Raw genomic sequence first — 12,832 nt, 5'->3', positions numbered from 1 at the left:
ATGATGATTCATTCACCACTCAAAGCTGTCATGCTTACCAGCATGTACACAGCTAACCTACAGAGTACAGGATGCTTTTTCATCATTCTGAAATGCTTTTATATTCATCTTTCACTTGACTTAGCATTTCAAAGCTAATCTTAATAAGATGTCAGGGCTGTATTTTTGTCCTTGCGCTTGCTTCTATATAGAGCTGATAATTAGGATGCCAGAGTGTACATGACATTCGGTAATCCAGCATCCATTTGCGTTAGTCAGCTTAGCAAAATGCCACTCGACCAGAGGCCAGTTCTATAGACAGAGTTTTCTATAGTGGCAATGCCATGCTTTGTCTGTGTTCAAGCAGAAGAAGAAGAAGAAGAAGAAGAAGAAGAAGAAGCATATGGCCAAGTCATTAGGTTGCTGAGGGTCAAGTGAATTGAAAGAAATACAAAAAGGAGGAAAAAAAATCCCGTTCCATTCCGTAACTGTCAGCAGAAGCCGTGGAATTGTGGCGCCATTATGCATGTAAATGGATATCATAAATATCATAACACTAAAAATTTCATCTAATGCTCTTAATGAGGCCTTGGTCATGGCAGGCTTGTGCGTAATAATGTCTCTCGGATCCTAATTAAAAGAATTTGTCTTTTCAGCCTTGCTAGCACGAGCCTTGTCATTTAAAGTTGATCGCTTTTGAAACAGAGAGAAAGGGGGATGGAAAGAAGATTTGAAGAAAGAGACAAAAGAAGAGCTGTGTGGGAGTGACGATGATGCATAAGGTCAGGTGTAAGTAACTTCTAAATGAGATGACTAAGAGACGAGTTTTAACTGCGAAACAAGCCATAGCCAGTTCCGACTTTCAACTCGTGGTTATCTGAGGCATGGCACGGTAGTCAAGTCCATTTGCCTATATTATTAACATCAATACAAAATGGGTCAGTTTAATCCTTAAGTGGCTTTCAGCTTATTCAAACCTTATTCATTTCTTTTCAATAAATCATCTTGATATTATATTACAGGTATTTCTGTTATAAATAATTATAATAAAGAATAACAAGAATGTAAAGGGTTAAAATGGTAAAATCAAGAGAGAGTATGGGTCAGCGTTAGTCAAGCTCTCACCTGCACCATTGAGGTCGGTGTGTTGCCAGATGTCACGGCTCTCGTCCTCATCGTCTTCCCTGCACGAAAGCAGGGCATGAGCCACTCGGGGCGACGGCTCCAGGCTGGGAACGCCAACCGGGCTCCCCTCTCCCTCCGAACCCTGCAGCCTGTCCTCTTCATCGGAGCTCAGCACTGCGAAAAGACAGACAGGAAACCGGTGACGTTTATCACCAATCATTCATCATTTCCACAAAGAGCTTGTACAGTTTGGATCTCTGCACTAGGTTTACATGCATGGCTCCCGTTCAGGAGTGACAACAAAGCCAGACACGGGACGGATGGAAATTCCCATAGACACCAAAACAGTCCATGTTTGGATGATGGATATGACAATATGGCTGGTTAGGGAGTCTAACTAAGCAAGTCAAAGTGGTCTGTGGAGTAATGTTCTTTTTATTGCAATGTTTTACACATGTGAGTGAGTCGCTTAGATGCCATCGCGTTGGATGACGTCCCAACACTCACACTGTGTCTTAAAAAAAACGAACGTACAATACACATCATACTTAGTTTGTAATCTGTGAACTGTAAAACTCAGGCCAGAATCCAAAATGATATATATTAGAGAATACAGAAGAGAAAAAATGTAGTCGAGAACGAAATGGGTGCAGTGAGGTGTTGCAGTACAAATGGACATGACTTCATGGGAAGAGCAGCGTTCATGTTTTCTCCACTGCGAGCTTTCTCTGTCCTCGGCAGCACCTTATCAGCCCTGGCACTCTGCCAGCCCCGGCCAGAGTTAGTGGGAAATGGCTCTAATGGCCAAATCTGAGACCTAATTGCTGATGTTTGTCTCGGTCTTGGCTTCAAAAACAACATGCTCTCCTCCTCGGCCGTGTTCATTTTCCCAGCTCCGTTCGTCCCATACCCAACCCCCTAATCTGTCTGCAGGACCCCATTCATTTAGCTAAACAGCAATGACCTGGGTTTCTTTCTTCTCCCTCTTGCAGGTTCCCAGGCGGAAAAAAGACGCCCTGTACCTCTAAGGACTCGCCGGGGAAAGGGGGAAGATTAGCCAGCACGTAGCCGATCATAATATGATCTTTGTGTGATTGGCGGCGGCCACATTTGCCAGGGCCAGGACAACTGCGCAACAGGTGCACATTAAAAAGGGGAGCGAGGGATGGGCGCAAAAATGCGCCGGCCGCTGGCTGAATACCAAAAGAGAGGGGAGAGGTGGAATAGAGAGAGAGAGAGAGAGAGAGAGAGAGAGAGAGAGAGAGAGAGAGAGGAAGAAGGAGGGGGTTGAGGAGGGGCGTGGGACAAAAAGATTTTTTAGTAAGAGGTGTGACCGGTGGGATTATTTAGGAGAGTGGGGGTAAAGACACACAAGTCCTCTCCCTGCTCAAAGGAAAATGAGAAAGGAAGGTTTTAAGGGAGTAATGGAAAGTAAGACATAAGTAGCTTTGTGTGTGGTCTGGATATACCTTGTACATATTGCAACTTTATATTGCTCTCTCTCTCTCTCTCTCTCTCTCTCTCTCGCGCGCGCGCTATCACACACACATCTTCCGAGACATCAGAGCCACACAGACTCCTCATCTTCCTTAACAGCTCTAAAACTCCCATTTATCCAGGTACGATATTACACACGGCCCTAAGTTTCGGAAAATACAGTAAGTTAGTTACATCTCAGTGACTGGATGGTGGGAGTTGAAGTCCACTGGGAAAGAAAGAGAGGGGGAGGGATGGGAAGGGAAGGGAAGGGAAGGCCGAAAGAATGAATCCAGAGGTCAGGGAGCTGAATATCAATAATAGGCGACTGCTGAGCTGTTTGAGTTTAAGAGGAACCGTGACACATGCCCACACAAAATACTGAACCAACCATCAGCCTCTCCCTTTTACCGCTCTCATCCCCCAGACAGGGTTTTTTTTTAAAGGGATGAGCTAGTTAGAGAGATGGCACATTCCGAATTACGTAGCATGAATGCATGAGTACGAGGAGTGTGTATGTCTTTTCTCCTTAGAGAGAAAGTCTCCGTGGCTCCAATTTCCTTCTGATTATATCGCCCGGCTCATCCTGCCTCGAATAGGATGAGGAAAATGTTTAGGTTTGAAGAATGGCTTCAGGAAGAGAAATATTTTGACTTAGGCAAAATGCATTTCGCTGGCTGTGCACAAGTGTGTGTGTATGTGCGTGTGTGTGTGTGTGTAGCCATTACCATGTGTGCAAGACACAAAAAGCTTGCAACACAAAAGCAATCCATCACACTGTTTACCTCAGAGGTCAAATGAGTCTGGTGATGTGGCAGATGGGAATATGAGTGTGTGTCAATTTGTGTGTGTGTGTGTGTCTTTACAGACACATTTTAATGAAGCAGTGAGTGAGAAAATTAACAGCCAGACAAACAGCCAGAATGTCCAAAGACTTCTCTCTTCCAATATGACTAGAAGAATATATGAATATAATACGAGTGGCTAAGAGCTGCCAATCAGATGCCCCCACGTACTGTGTGCCCCACCCATTTAGCAATCCTATTGGCTGCCCTAGCTATCCTGCCAGCTGTCCTGCCTTGTAATGTCTGCAGTGAACGGCCCATTATGCTCACCCCAGAGACAAAGAGGCCACCTCTCTCTCTCTCTCTCTCTCTCTCTCTCTCTCTCTCTCTCTCTCTCTCTATATATATATATATATATATATATATATATATATATATATATAATTTAATTTTTTTTCTGTCAGGTTTAACCCACCTATCATCTTATCTGTCATCACACTCACCCGGTCCTCACCCTTCTCATTCTTTGAAATGTTCCGAGGTCCCTGAAATACGCAAAAATGGCTTCCATGTATTTAAATGAGCATGAACAGATAAACTCCAAAGAGCAGATTTGAAGACTTCATATCTAAACAAAAATACCTTGTCTCTTTCCAGTGGCCTATGGTGTCACTCCACGGACTAAGGTTCGCACACTCCACAGCCTCACGCTGTCCGTGTGGGTTTGCGTGTCTGGATGTGCGTGTGCTCGCTGCATACTTCCCAGCTGTTTACCCTTCTGACAGGTGTGTGTCTGTGTGTGTGTCCTATTACATTCGTTCAGCATTCCTTCATGCCCATGCATGTTTTCCAAGCTCCAGAAGAAAAAGATCCGTCCTCACCTGAGATCCTTCTTTTTGAAAGCTAAGACACCATCGCCTCATGCGTGGGTTCAATCGTATCCAAATTTGTACATATTCTAGAAAAGCACGTAGGGTCTCAGCGGGTCATTCACGATCCAACAAGCTAAGATCACGTTACACCTCCTCGTGTTCCGCATTCGAAGGTCATTCGGCCATTATCCGTCTCCTCGTCGTTTTCCTCTCCGTCCCTTTCCGTCTCGCTCTCCATCAAAAGCCAATCTCCCTGCTCTAAACACATACTAGAAACAATCAGACGCAGCCCGAGACGAGGCGCTTATCCATATCAAACAGCAGCCAGGTATGTCTCCTCTTCTCCCCTCGTCCGCTACGGTAATGAAAGCAGCCTGCACAGGCGATGGAAAATAACCGCTCTCTCAGTTCTCTCTCTCTCTCCTGTGCATCACCTGAGCGAGGGAGAGAAAGGAGGGGGGATGGGAACCAACTAGGTGAGGCAGCGGTGCGTTTGAAAAAAAAAGAAGAAGGAGGGGAAGAAAAAAAAAAGGTCGCTGCCTAGCGGCTACAGCTTGGAAATGATCCACATAAATCAAATCAGGCAGCAGAAAGAAAAGAAAATGATGGAGTGGAAAGACTGATGACACACATTTAACCTGGGTAAGCAAGCATCCTGTGTATTAGGAAGCATTAATACACATATAGTGAGAATGGAAAATCTGTGTTCACACATTTTATCCAATCTGCTATTTATCGCTTCAGGTGACCTGTACTTTTACTAAGTATTGTACCACAGGTACTCGATTTGGTTCAGCATCTTGCCAAGAGTGCAAGCGTATGTAACAAAGAACGCAACACTACAAAAACACCAGGGCCTAGTTTCATATTAAACTGTACTATTGTACACAATAGGTGATGTTCTACCAGACAGTACAGTACAGTCCATTTGGTTGAGATGTCTCTTCACATGAACCTAAATGCAAAGTGAAAAATAACTGAGACCCTGGAGCGCCTCTCTAGACCTCTGTTACTTCTGCTTTTAGTGTTTACTGTTAAAACTAGTGGGAAAGGATGTCATTACACCATCCATAGCGGTGGATAGTTCTGGCTAATCTTTTGGTTTTGGAGTTTTGGTCATCATGATCCAATACCATAGACTCTCCAATACAGCTCACACTATATATCATGGAATGATTTCAAAACAACACCTGTTCATATCCTAATACAGAAACTACCTCACAAAACACACATTCCTGCTGCACAACAAAAGTGAGAGAGAAATAATCCTGACTAGTTCTCCGTTCCATGCTCGATAAGACCGGCCTCGAGTGATTCAGACGTTCTTTTCTTCCTGAGCGGATCCGTGCGGATGAGGTGAGTGAGAGAGCCGCTGTTTGTTTTAAGGCCTGGCTGACTGAGAGGTCAGTGGCCTAAGCAGGGGCACAAAGAGAGAGAGAAAGAGGGAGAGAGAGAGAGAGAGAGAGAATGAGAAGAAGAGAGAAGGCTTTTGTGCAGTCTACAATCTTCAGTGCAAACTCAACTAGGCGTGAACCATTACGGAGAACCTGGACAAGGGGGGATGGATGAATCAAGGACATAGAAAGAGTGAGCATTTGTTTGAGCATGGCTGTGTCCTGTGTGCACAGTGGCAGAATGTTTTATATATTTTATATATATATATATATATATATATATATATATATATATATATATATATATATATATATATATATATGTACACACACACACACACACAGATATATGTGTATATGTGTGTATGTATGTGTGTGTGTGTATATCTATATATATATATATATATATATATATATATATATATATATATATATATATATATAGATAGATAGATAGATAGATAGATACCTCTAGATATCTCTGTGTGTGTGTGTGTGTGTGTGTGTGTGTGTGTGTAGGGGGTTGCCATGCACCTCAGGCCCTGCAGTGAGGAGGCAACAGTAGCCTGCCCCCTAATTGAATTAAACTCCCATTTGTCTACTGTAGGACCCCTATGCAACAGGCTGGGGAAGAAAAAAATGGGAGGACAGACAGACCAAGGGGGAGGGAGAGTGAGAGAGCGAGAGAGATTGAGAGAGAGAGAGAGAGAGAGAGAGAGAGATAGGGGCTCCTAAATTCGCTCATGCCGCCAGACGGCCCACCTTACCCCCCTCCCCTCCCGCACGCAGACCCACCATCTGTGCCCACCGCATGCACATGTTACCCCTCGCTCTCTCGACAACTGTTCTGGGCCTCCACCAGCCTCAGTGTGTGTGTTTGTGTATTTGTGTGTCTGTGTGTGTGTGTTCTCTATGGCCTAGGGAGAAACACACAATGGCTTGCTACAGCGAGAATCAGAAAAGGCAGGAAGATTGGGAGAAAACACACGCTGCAGTGAGGGAAATTAAGAAACTGGTTTCTCTACGTTACTTGCAAATGGACAAAACAATAAACTTCCTGGTTACATAGCTGCATTTGTCTCGCTGATCTAATCTACATATTCACATTATGATTACATATATTGTGAAATATAGTCTGAATACACTGCCAATATTTCTTGATTTTTACTATCAAATAGCATGTATTGGCAGTTAAATAACTAATGCACAAATCTGGGTTACTGAGCCTAGATTTGTCATATAGGAGATATTAGACTAATATATCTTGTGTGTTTAGAATGGTTTAAAGTTCGATAGAGATTTATTTTCCAATGAAATAATATTTTTTTTTTAAAAGTCTCTTCTTAAAGTTTACTTAAACTAATTTCTTATTTCGATTTTCTGATTCAAATGGAAATCAGGTGGGAGCAAAACTACGAAGCAGAGTCTAGGCAGATGAATTAGCGGAGTCTACCATCTTTCTTTTTTTTCCAAGGGGGAGTTAATATGGGTCAATTAATATGCAAATCTCCCGGCAGATGCTCGGTGGCTCTCAGCGTGCGATCAGCCCCGTCGGTCACTGGCTGTTCAAACAGTTTCACCACTAAAGCAACACCAGGTTCCCTTCACAGAGGCGAAGCTTCCTCTTTTTCCTCTTACTTAACCAAAACTGCTTCATCGTCTTGATGTAAAATTGCTTCTTCTTCTTCTTCTTCTTTCTTTTTTAGCTTCAAAAAACAGCTTCTGTTCAAAACCTCTTTGTTGTCTTTTTTTCTTTCCCCCATCCTTTCTCTCGCCACTTGTCTTTCACTTACCATGAGAAATGTGTGAAATGAAACTTGAATAAATAAAATCAAATAAATGAAATCAAGCTTAAAAGAAGAGGGAAAGACAGAAATGTAAACTAAAAGGAAGCAGCTTGAGCTGTGTAGAGATTAGGTTTCTCCCTCTGTGCCACTGCCAGAGGTGCTTGTTGAGTATTTTCTATCAGCTAACAGCTACATGTGGGCCAAGTCAGGCACCTCGGAGTGGGATCTAAATGGAGGCTTGCGAGCGGAAGACAGGTTGCTCATGAAATATTCATGCTAGGAATAGTACTTTCCATCCATGCATCTATCCATCCATCCATCCATCCATCCATCCATCCGTCCAAGCCCTCGACAACCCACCCACACCCACACCTCTTCCTCTCCTCTAATCTTCCCCACCTCTCCTACTGCCCCGAGAGTAAACGCATGGCCGCGTGAACCTGAGCTCTGCGGTCGTGTGGGAACATGCCAAAAAATGGAAATAAATGTAGAAGTTCAATCGGCGCCTTCGGGCGTCGTATAGCGTACACAAACACTGTGGTGTTGTTGTGTTTTTTTGTTTGTTTTTTTTTTTTTTGTTTATTTGTAACGTTTCGCATTTCAGCACTTCGAATTTGTAAGGCTCTCCTGAGGTATGTCGGAAATAGTCGTGTTTTTTAATAATCGCCGCAAATGATGGATGAGCGAGAGGAGCGAGACAGAGAGAGAGAGAGAGAGAGAGAGAGAGAGAGAGCTCTCAGCCATGTGATGAGAGGAAAATGGTGTTCACTGGTTTTGGGTTGGGCAGCAAGTGCCTCAATTATAGATATCCAGCTCCATAGATGACGCACAGGAGAGAGGAAAAAAGTGAGACGAGAGCTTCGCCCAAGCCATATAGCTGTCTGGACTGTTTTTTTTCTTTCTCCCCCTGGTTTTAAACACCACCTCTTATTCATCTGCTCTTTATAAGTCATTAGGACTTGATCTGCCTCTGTCTTTAATAGCCGAAGCATCGTGAATCCCTAGAAATGAAATAATACAAGCACCAGGTTGAACTGTCAGCTACACACCTCTTTAGCTTCCCATCATCTCTACAACATCCTCAATAACATCAATAACACTCTGCTTCAAATGGCTCCCAATAGGATACAAATATATGTGTGTGTGTGTGTGTGTGTGTGTGTGTGTGTGTGTGTGTATGCAAACATATATCAGTATTAACGCATCTCCATGTGTATAAACACAGTATCAATATTAATGCAAATGTGTCCGTCTGTGTATGATCCATATTATGTTATATTATCTCCTTTTAACTGGTGTGTGTGTGTGTGTGTGTGTGTGTAGTATCATAGTGTAGAAAAAAAAGAAGGAAAAAAAAACGCCCAGCGTTAAGCACATGCAAATTCGAAGGCGTGTAATCAGGGCAAAATTAATTTTGCTGCCGATGATTAGAAGCATTAATTAATCCGTTCGAGGTGCAGACCTAATCTGAGGTCGCATTACACCTCCTGTAAGATTAATTAGGACGTTACAATAACACACGGCGCTGCCGGTGCAGATTAGAGTAAGCCCTGTTTCTCTGACGCGATGAGGAGCTGAATTACTTTAACAATTAGGGAAGTCATTCGGTGGTTGCTTGGAAGACAGTTCAAATTATTTTACACCTGATCTGCTTTTTTAAAAATGTGGGGGGTTTTTTATTCTCTCTCACGGTAATTTTACTCGAGCAGATTTCTTGAGTCTATTTGTAGGCATACGTTCGTGACGCTTTGGTGAAATAAGGTGATGTGGACTACACTGCAACTACTAACTCCTCCAGTTACCAGCTGGCAGTGTAGGTGGAAGCCATCTAAAGAGGTCAGTTTTGTGTGATGGTGTATGTGTGTGTGTGTGTGTGCGCGTGTGAATGGGGACATCCCACCAAAGAGTAATAGAGCCCCCTTCAATCAGAGCAGCTCTTTGTGATGTTAATAAGGAAGTAAAACACATCTGTTCAGCACTCCCTCCCACACACATCCTCACACACATGCACACACGCATACACTCGCATCCGAAGCAACGTCACCTGAATAGCATCCCTGCCAGGTATCGCACAACGGAAGGCCTCTATTCTGGCCTTTAGGTCCCCTTCCTGCCACCCCTATGACCTCAAGCCCTGCCCTTTACCCATAAAGCCACAGGGGGGGAAATGAACCCAGGTTCTCTACTGCATCCTTTTGCACTGCGAATGCGGCGATCAGACCGCTGTAGTCGTTCGATAAGAGACAATTATTAATATATAAAACGCCTAATTAGTTATTACACTTTTTTTTTTAAGGTGGCCGACACACTCTAAACAGATGCTACACATCTGGAATCGTGCATTTTATTTATTAATAGCTTTGTTATTAGCGAGAGACGGGAACATCTGGAGGAGATCTCTGCCTCACTGCAGGAGGGAGAGGATTAAAAGGACGCCAAAAAGAGTGAGAAAGTGAGTGTGTGTGTGTGTGTGTGTTTTACTGTTTACAGGAACACACCTGGGGTAAGGCAAGGTGGTAATTAGCTAAAGTGGATAATTAGAATGTAGATTACCGTAATCAAAAGGTACTTTAGCGCTTACAGCTATCTCCCCCTCCTCCTTAACCGATCTTCAGAACAGGAGCGTATTCACACTTCACACACACTCTCTCTTTCTCTTTTACACACACGCAGTACTTTTAAAACATGTCTACATGCTACATTTTTTCTGCACAACCAACACTTAGTAGTCATTTTCATCATTTCATTATTTGCATGTGCCTATCGTGATTGAAACACCCCCCCACCACACACACACACACACACACACACACACACACACACACACACACACATACGCATACACACAAACCGAGCGATGAGCTGCTTCTTGGCTTGGAATAGTACAAGCCAGAGTTTAAGAGGAGATGCAGTAAATATTGAGGAGGCCATTGTTCGTCCACTTCCTCCGCTCGCTAAGGACGACTCATCCCTCACCGCCTCCTGGGAGCACGCGCCGATCACGTTAGCGGCTCAGACGGAAGTCGTATTCATTCATTCTGCGCTAAAGGCTTTCCCAGGAGAGAGAAAACCTAGGTTCAAACTAAAGCTCGTGAATCATCTGTGAACAACACGGGGAGCGGAAGAGAGACACGCTAGTCAATACTGTAGTGTTACAATGCAGTCGTGCTATGAGAATGTGCATCTCTGTAGCACAAAACTCAACAGGAAGTGCTAAAAGAATCTTATATTTTATAAGACGTCACCTGATCAGGCTAAAAGAGGTATGCTTTAAACAAGGGATTAATGAGACAGAATTATTATTATTATTATTATTATTATTATTATTATTATTATTATTATTATTATTATTTATTTTCTTTATTTACAGTATATACTTAGATTTCTTTCACTACATACTCGTTTTTGCGATCACTTCTGTTGTTCGTGTAAACATTCGCCGAGGCTATATTTTTTGGAGGCAAAGGACAAAAAATAACACGAGGCCTGAGCAGAGGTCATCTCAAGCTAGTGGAGCTCTGACCGTCTCTGTGAATGCCGTGGAAAGAGAAACCCAGACTGATGCCAAAAAAATATGTTTTCTGAAAACACAAAAGCCTGTGAAACTGTCTGTTTTAGGGAGCGCTGCCATCGATGCAGGTGCCAAGAAAAACCTACTGTCTCGAAACGTACTATTTAAACAATAGTGAAGGGCCTGTGGTTCATATCCTCCCTGAGGTTGCCTCTCCATTTTTAAGTCCTCGGTTACAAGACTGTTAACTCTATACTTTATTTTAAAAAAGTTCATCTACGTGCAAATTTATTTATTTATTTATTTATTTTCCCCAAAAGACATTTTTTAAGACATGCGAAATCAAATGAGAAACTGACCCGACACATTTGAAGAAGAGGGGGAAAAAAAAGAAAAGCTATGGCAGTTTCTGCATGTTCACAGGCAGTTTTTTCCCCCCACTGTTATCAAGTTGTCTCTTATCAGCCCAGGAGGGGAGTAAGGTGTGACGGGCCACGAACGACAAGTTCCCCTTTCAGAAGTGTGAGCACTGTGACCATGCCATGGTGCTTTTACAGCATGTACACAGGAGGAACTTAATCAGGCTTTAACACCTTGACATTAGCGCTTTGCAGGCGTTAACCGTAACGTCAAACAGGCGCACCTCTCACATGGGTTCTGGTCTGTCTTATTCACACAGCGAAAAAAAAAAAAAAAGAAGAAGAAGAAGAAGAAGAAAAAAAAGACACTGACCTGTCACTTTTCCACCCAGAGACTCTGTTCTCTATATTTTAATTGAGTCATATTACATGATATTATTTGAGAGAATAGCTAACATACAAATTTCCGTCGAGTTTATTTTCCTTTTCGCTCTGAAATGCCTCATAAACCAAGAATACGTACACCCGCACACATTGCTCTGCAGATTTTTTTCTTTTTCTTTCGTAGTTAATCAGATATTTTCCATTACCATTGAACACATTGAGAAAGAATGTACCATCTGACCAAGACGCTGTGTCACCTGATTTGCACTTCCTCCGTACTAAAGGAGATGCAGAAGGGAAGTGGGCAGTTAATAGGGTTATTATTGTCTATTAACATAGAGCTGCTTTGATTCAAAATTACTCCCTTTATGCTCCAAAACCACATCGTTAAAACTTGCATCACTCTAAGGAGTCCGTTTGCCATATTGCAAGTTAAAAAAAAAAAATCACATGCATTGGGATTTAAGATATGTACCAAGGTTACAGATATAAAGCTTGAGGGAAAACAAGGCTAGGAAATAGAATAAAGTGAGTGCACTGACAAGGTTTAGACTATTATTCTCACAACAACTAACAAGATTTCCATTCCCCTTTACTTATTAACAATAATAATGCAATTACTTGCATTAATAGGACTGTTGTTAATAGTAATAGGACAGTGGTTAACCCTTATACTGTGTGTGAGTCAGTGTTCTATCTTTGGTGTTCGAGGGCCGGCCCCTTAAAATGGTTTATAAAGCATATTTATTATTATCTATCATTGCATTTCACCAACCTCCTTCCCAGTCATTATCTCAAGATTAATACTCCTTTTTGGAAATTGGAAACTACTCCTTCTTATGGAAAGTAAGCACAATGAAAGTTTCATTTGACAATTTAAGCTCTGTACAAGCATTTCAAGAAGGTTAAAAGCTCAACTGAACTTTTCCACACTGACCCAGACCACACTTATTGCGTTTGAAATGCTGGTGCAAAATATAACCAGGAGCACGATGCAAGAGAAAATGCAGAGAGAGAGAATGATGGGAGAGAGAACAAGGTGAGAGAAAACATGATGAGAGGGAGAACAAGACATAGGAGAACACGTTAAGATAGAACACGTTAAGGGACAACACGATATAAGAGAACACGGTAAGCGAGAACATAGCACGAGAGAACAG

General features: G+C 42.6%; 1 protein-coding gene across 5 annotated transcripts in view; it reads right to left on the bottom strand.

Annotated features, from left to right (window-relative positions):
- Nucleotides 1-12,832, bottom strand: part of zeb2a (zinc finger E-box binding homeobox 2a) — a 47,646-nt gene that overhangs the window by 11,625 nt on the left and 23,189 nt on the right. For all 5 annotated transcript variants that reach the window (XM_053680880.1, XM_053680884.1, XM_053680881.1 and 2 more), the window contains one exon: nt 1,105-1,278. In XM_053680880.1, the coding sequence (XP_053536855.1) occupies nt 1,105-1,278 (174 nt within the window). The remainder of the gene's footprint in view (nt 1-1,104; nt 1,279-12,832) is intronic.

Source organism: Ictalurus punctatus, chromosome 6 (genome assembly GCF_001660625.3).
Source record: "Ictalurus punctatus breed USDA103 chromosome 6, Coco_2.0, whole genome shotgun sequence".
In the NCBI taxonomy this organism is placed as follows: domain Eukaryota; kingdom Metazoa; phylum Chordata; class Actinopteri; order Siluriformes; family Ictaluridae; genus Ictalurus; species Ictalurus punctatus.
The sequence above is the reverse complement of the archived record's forward strand: the minus strand, read 5'-3'. Positions and strand labels throughout refer to the sequence as shown.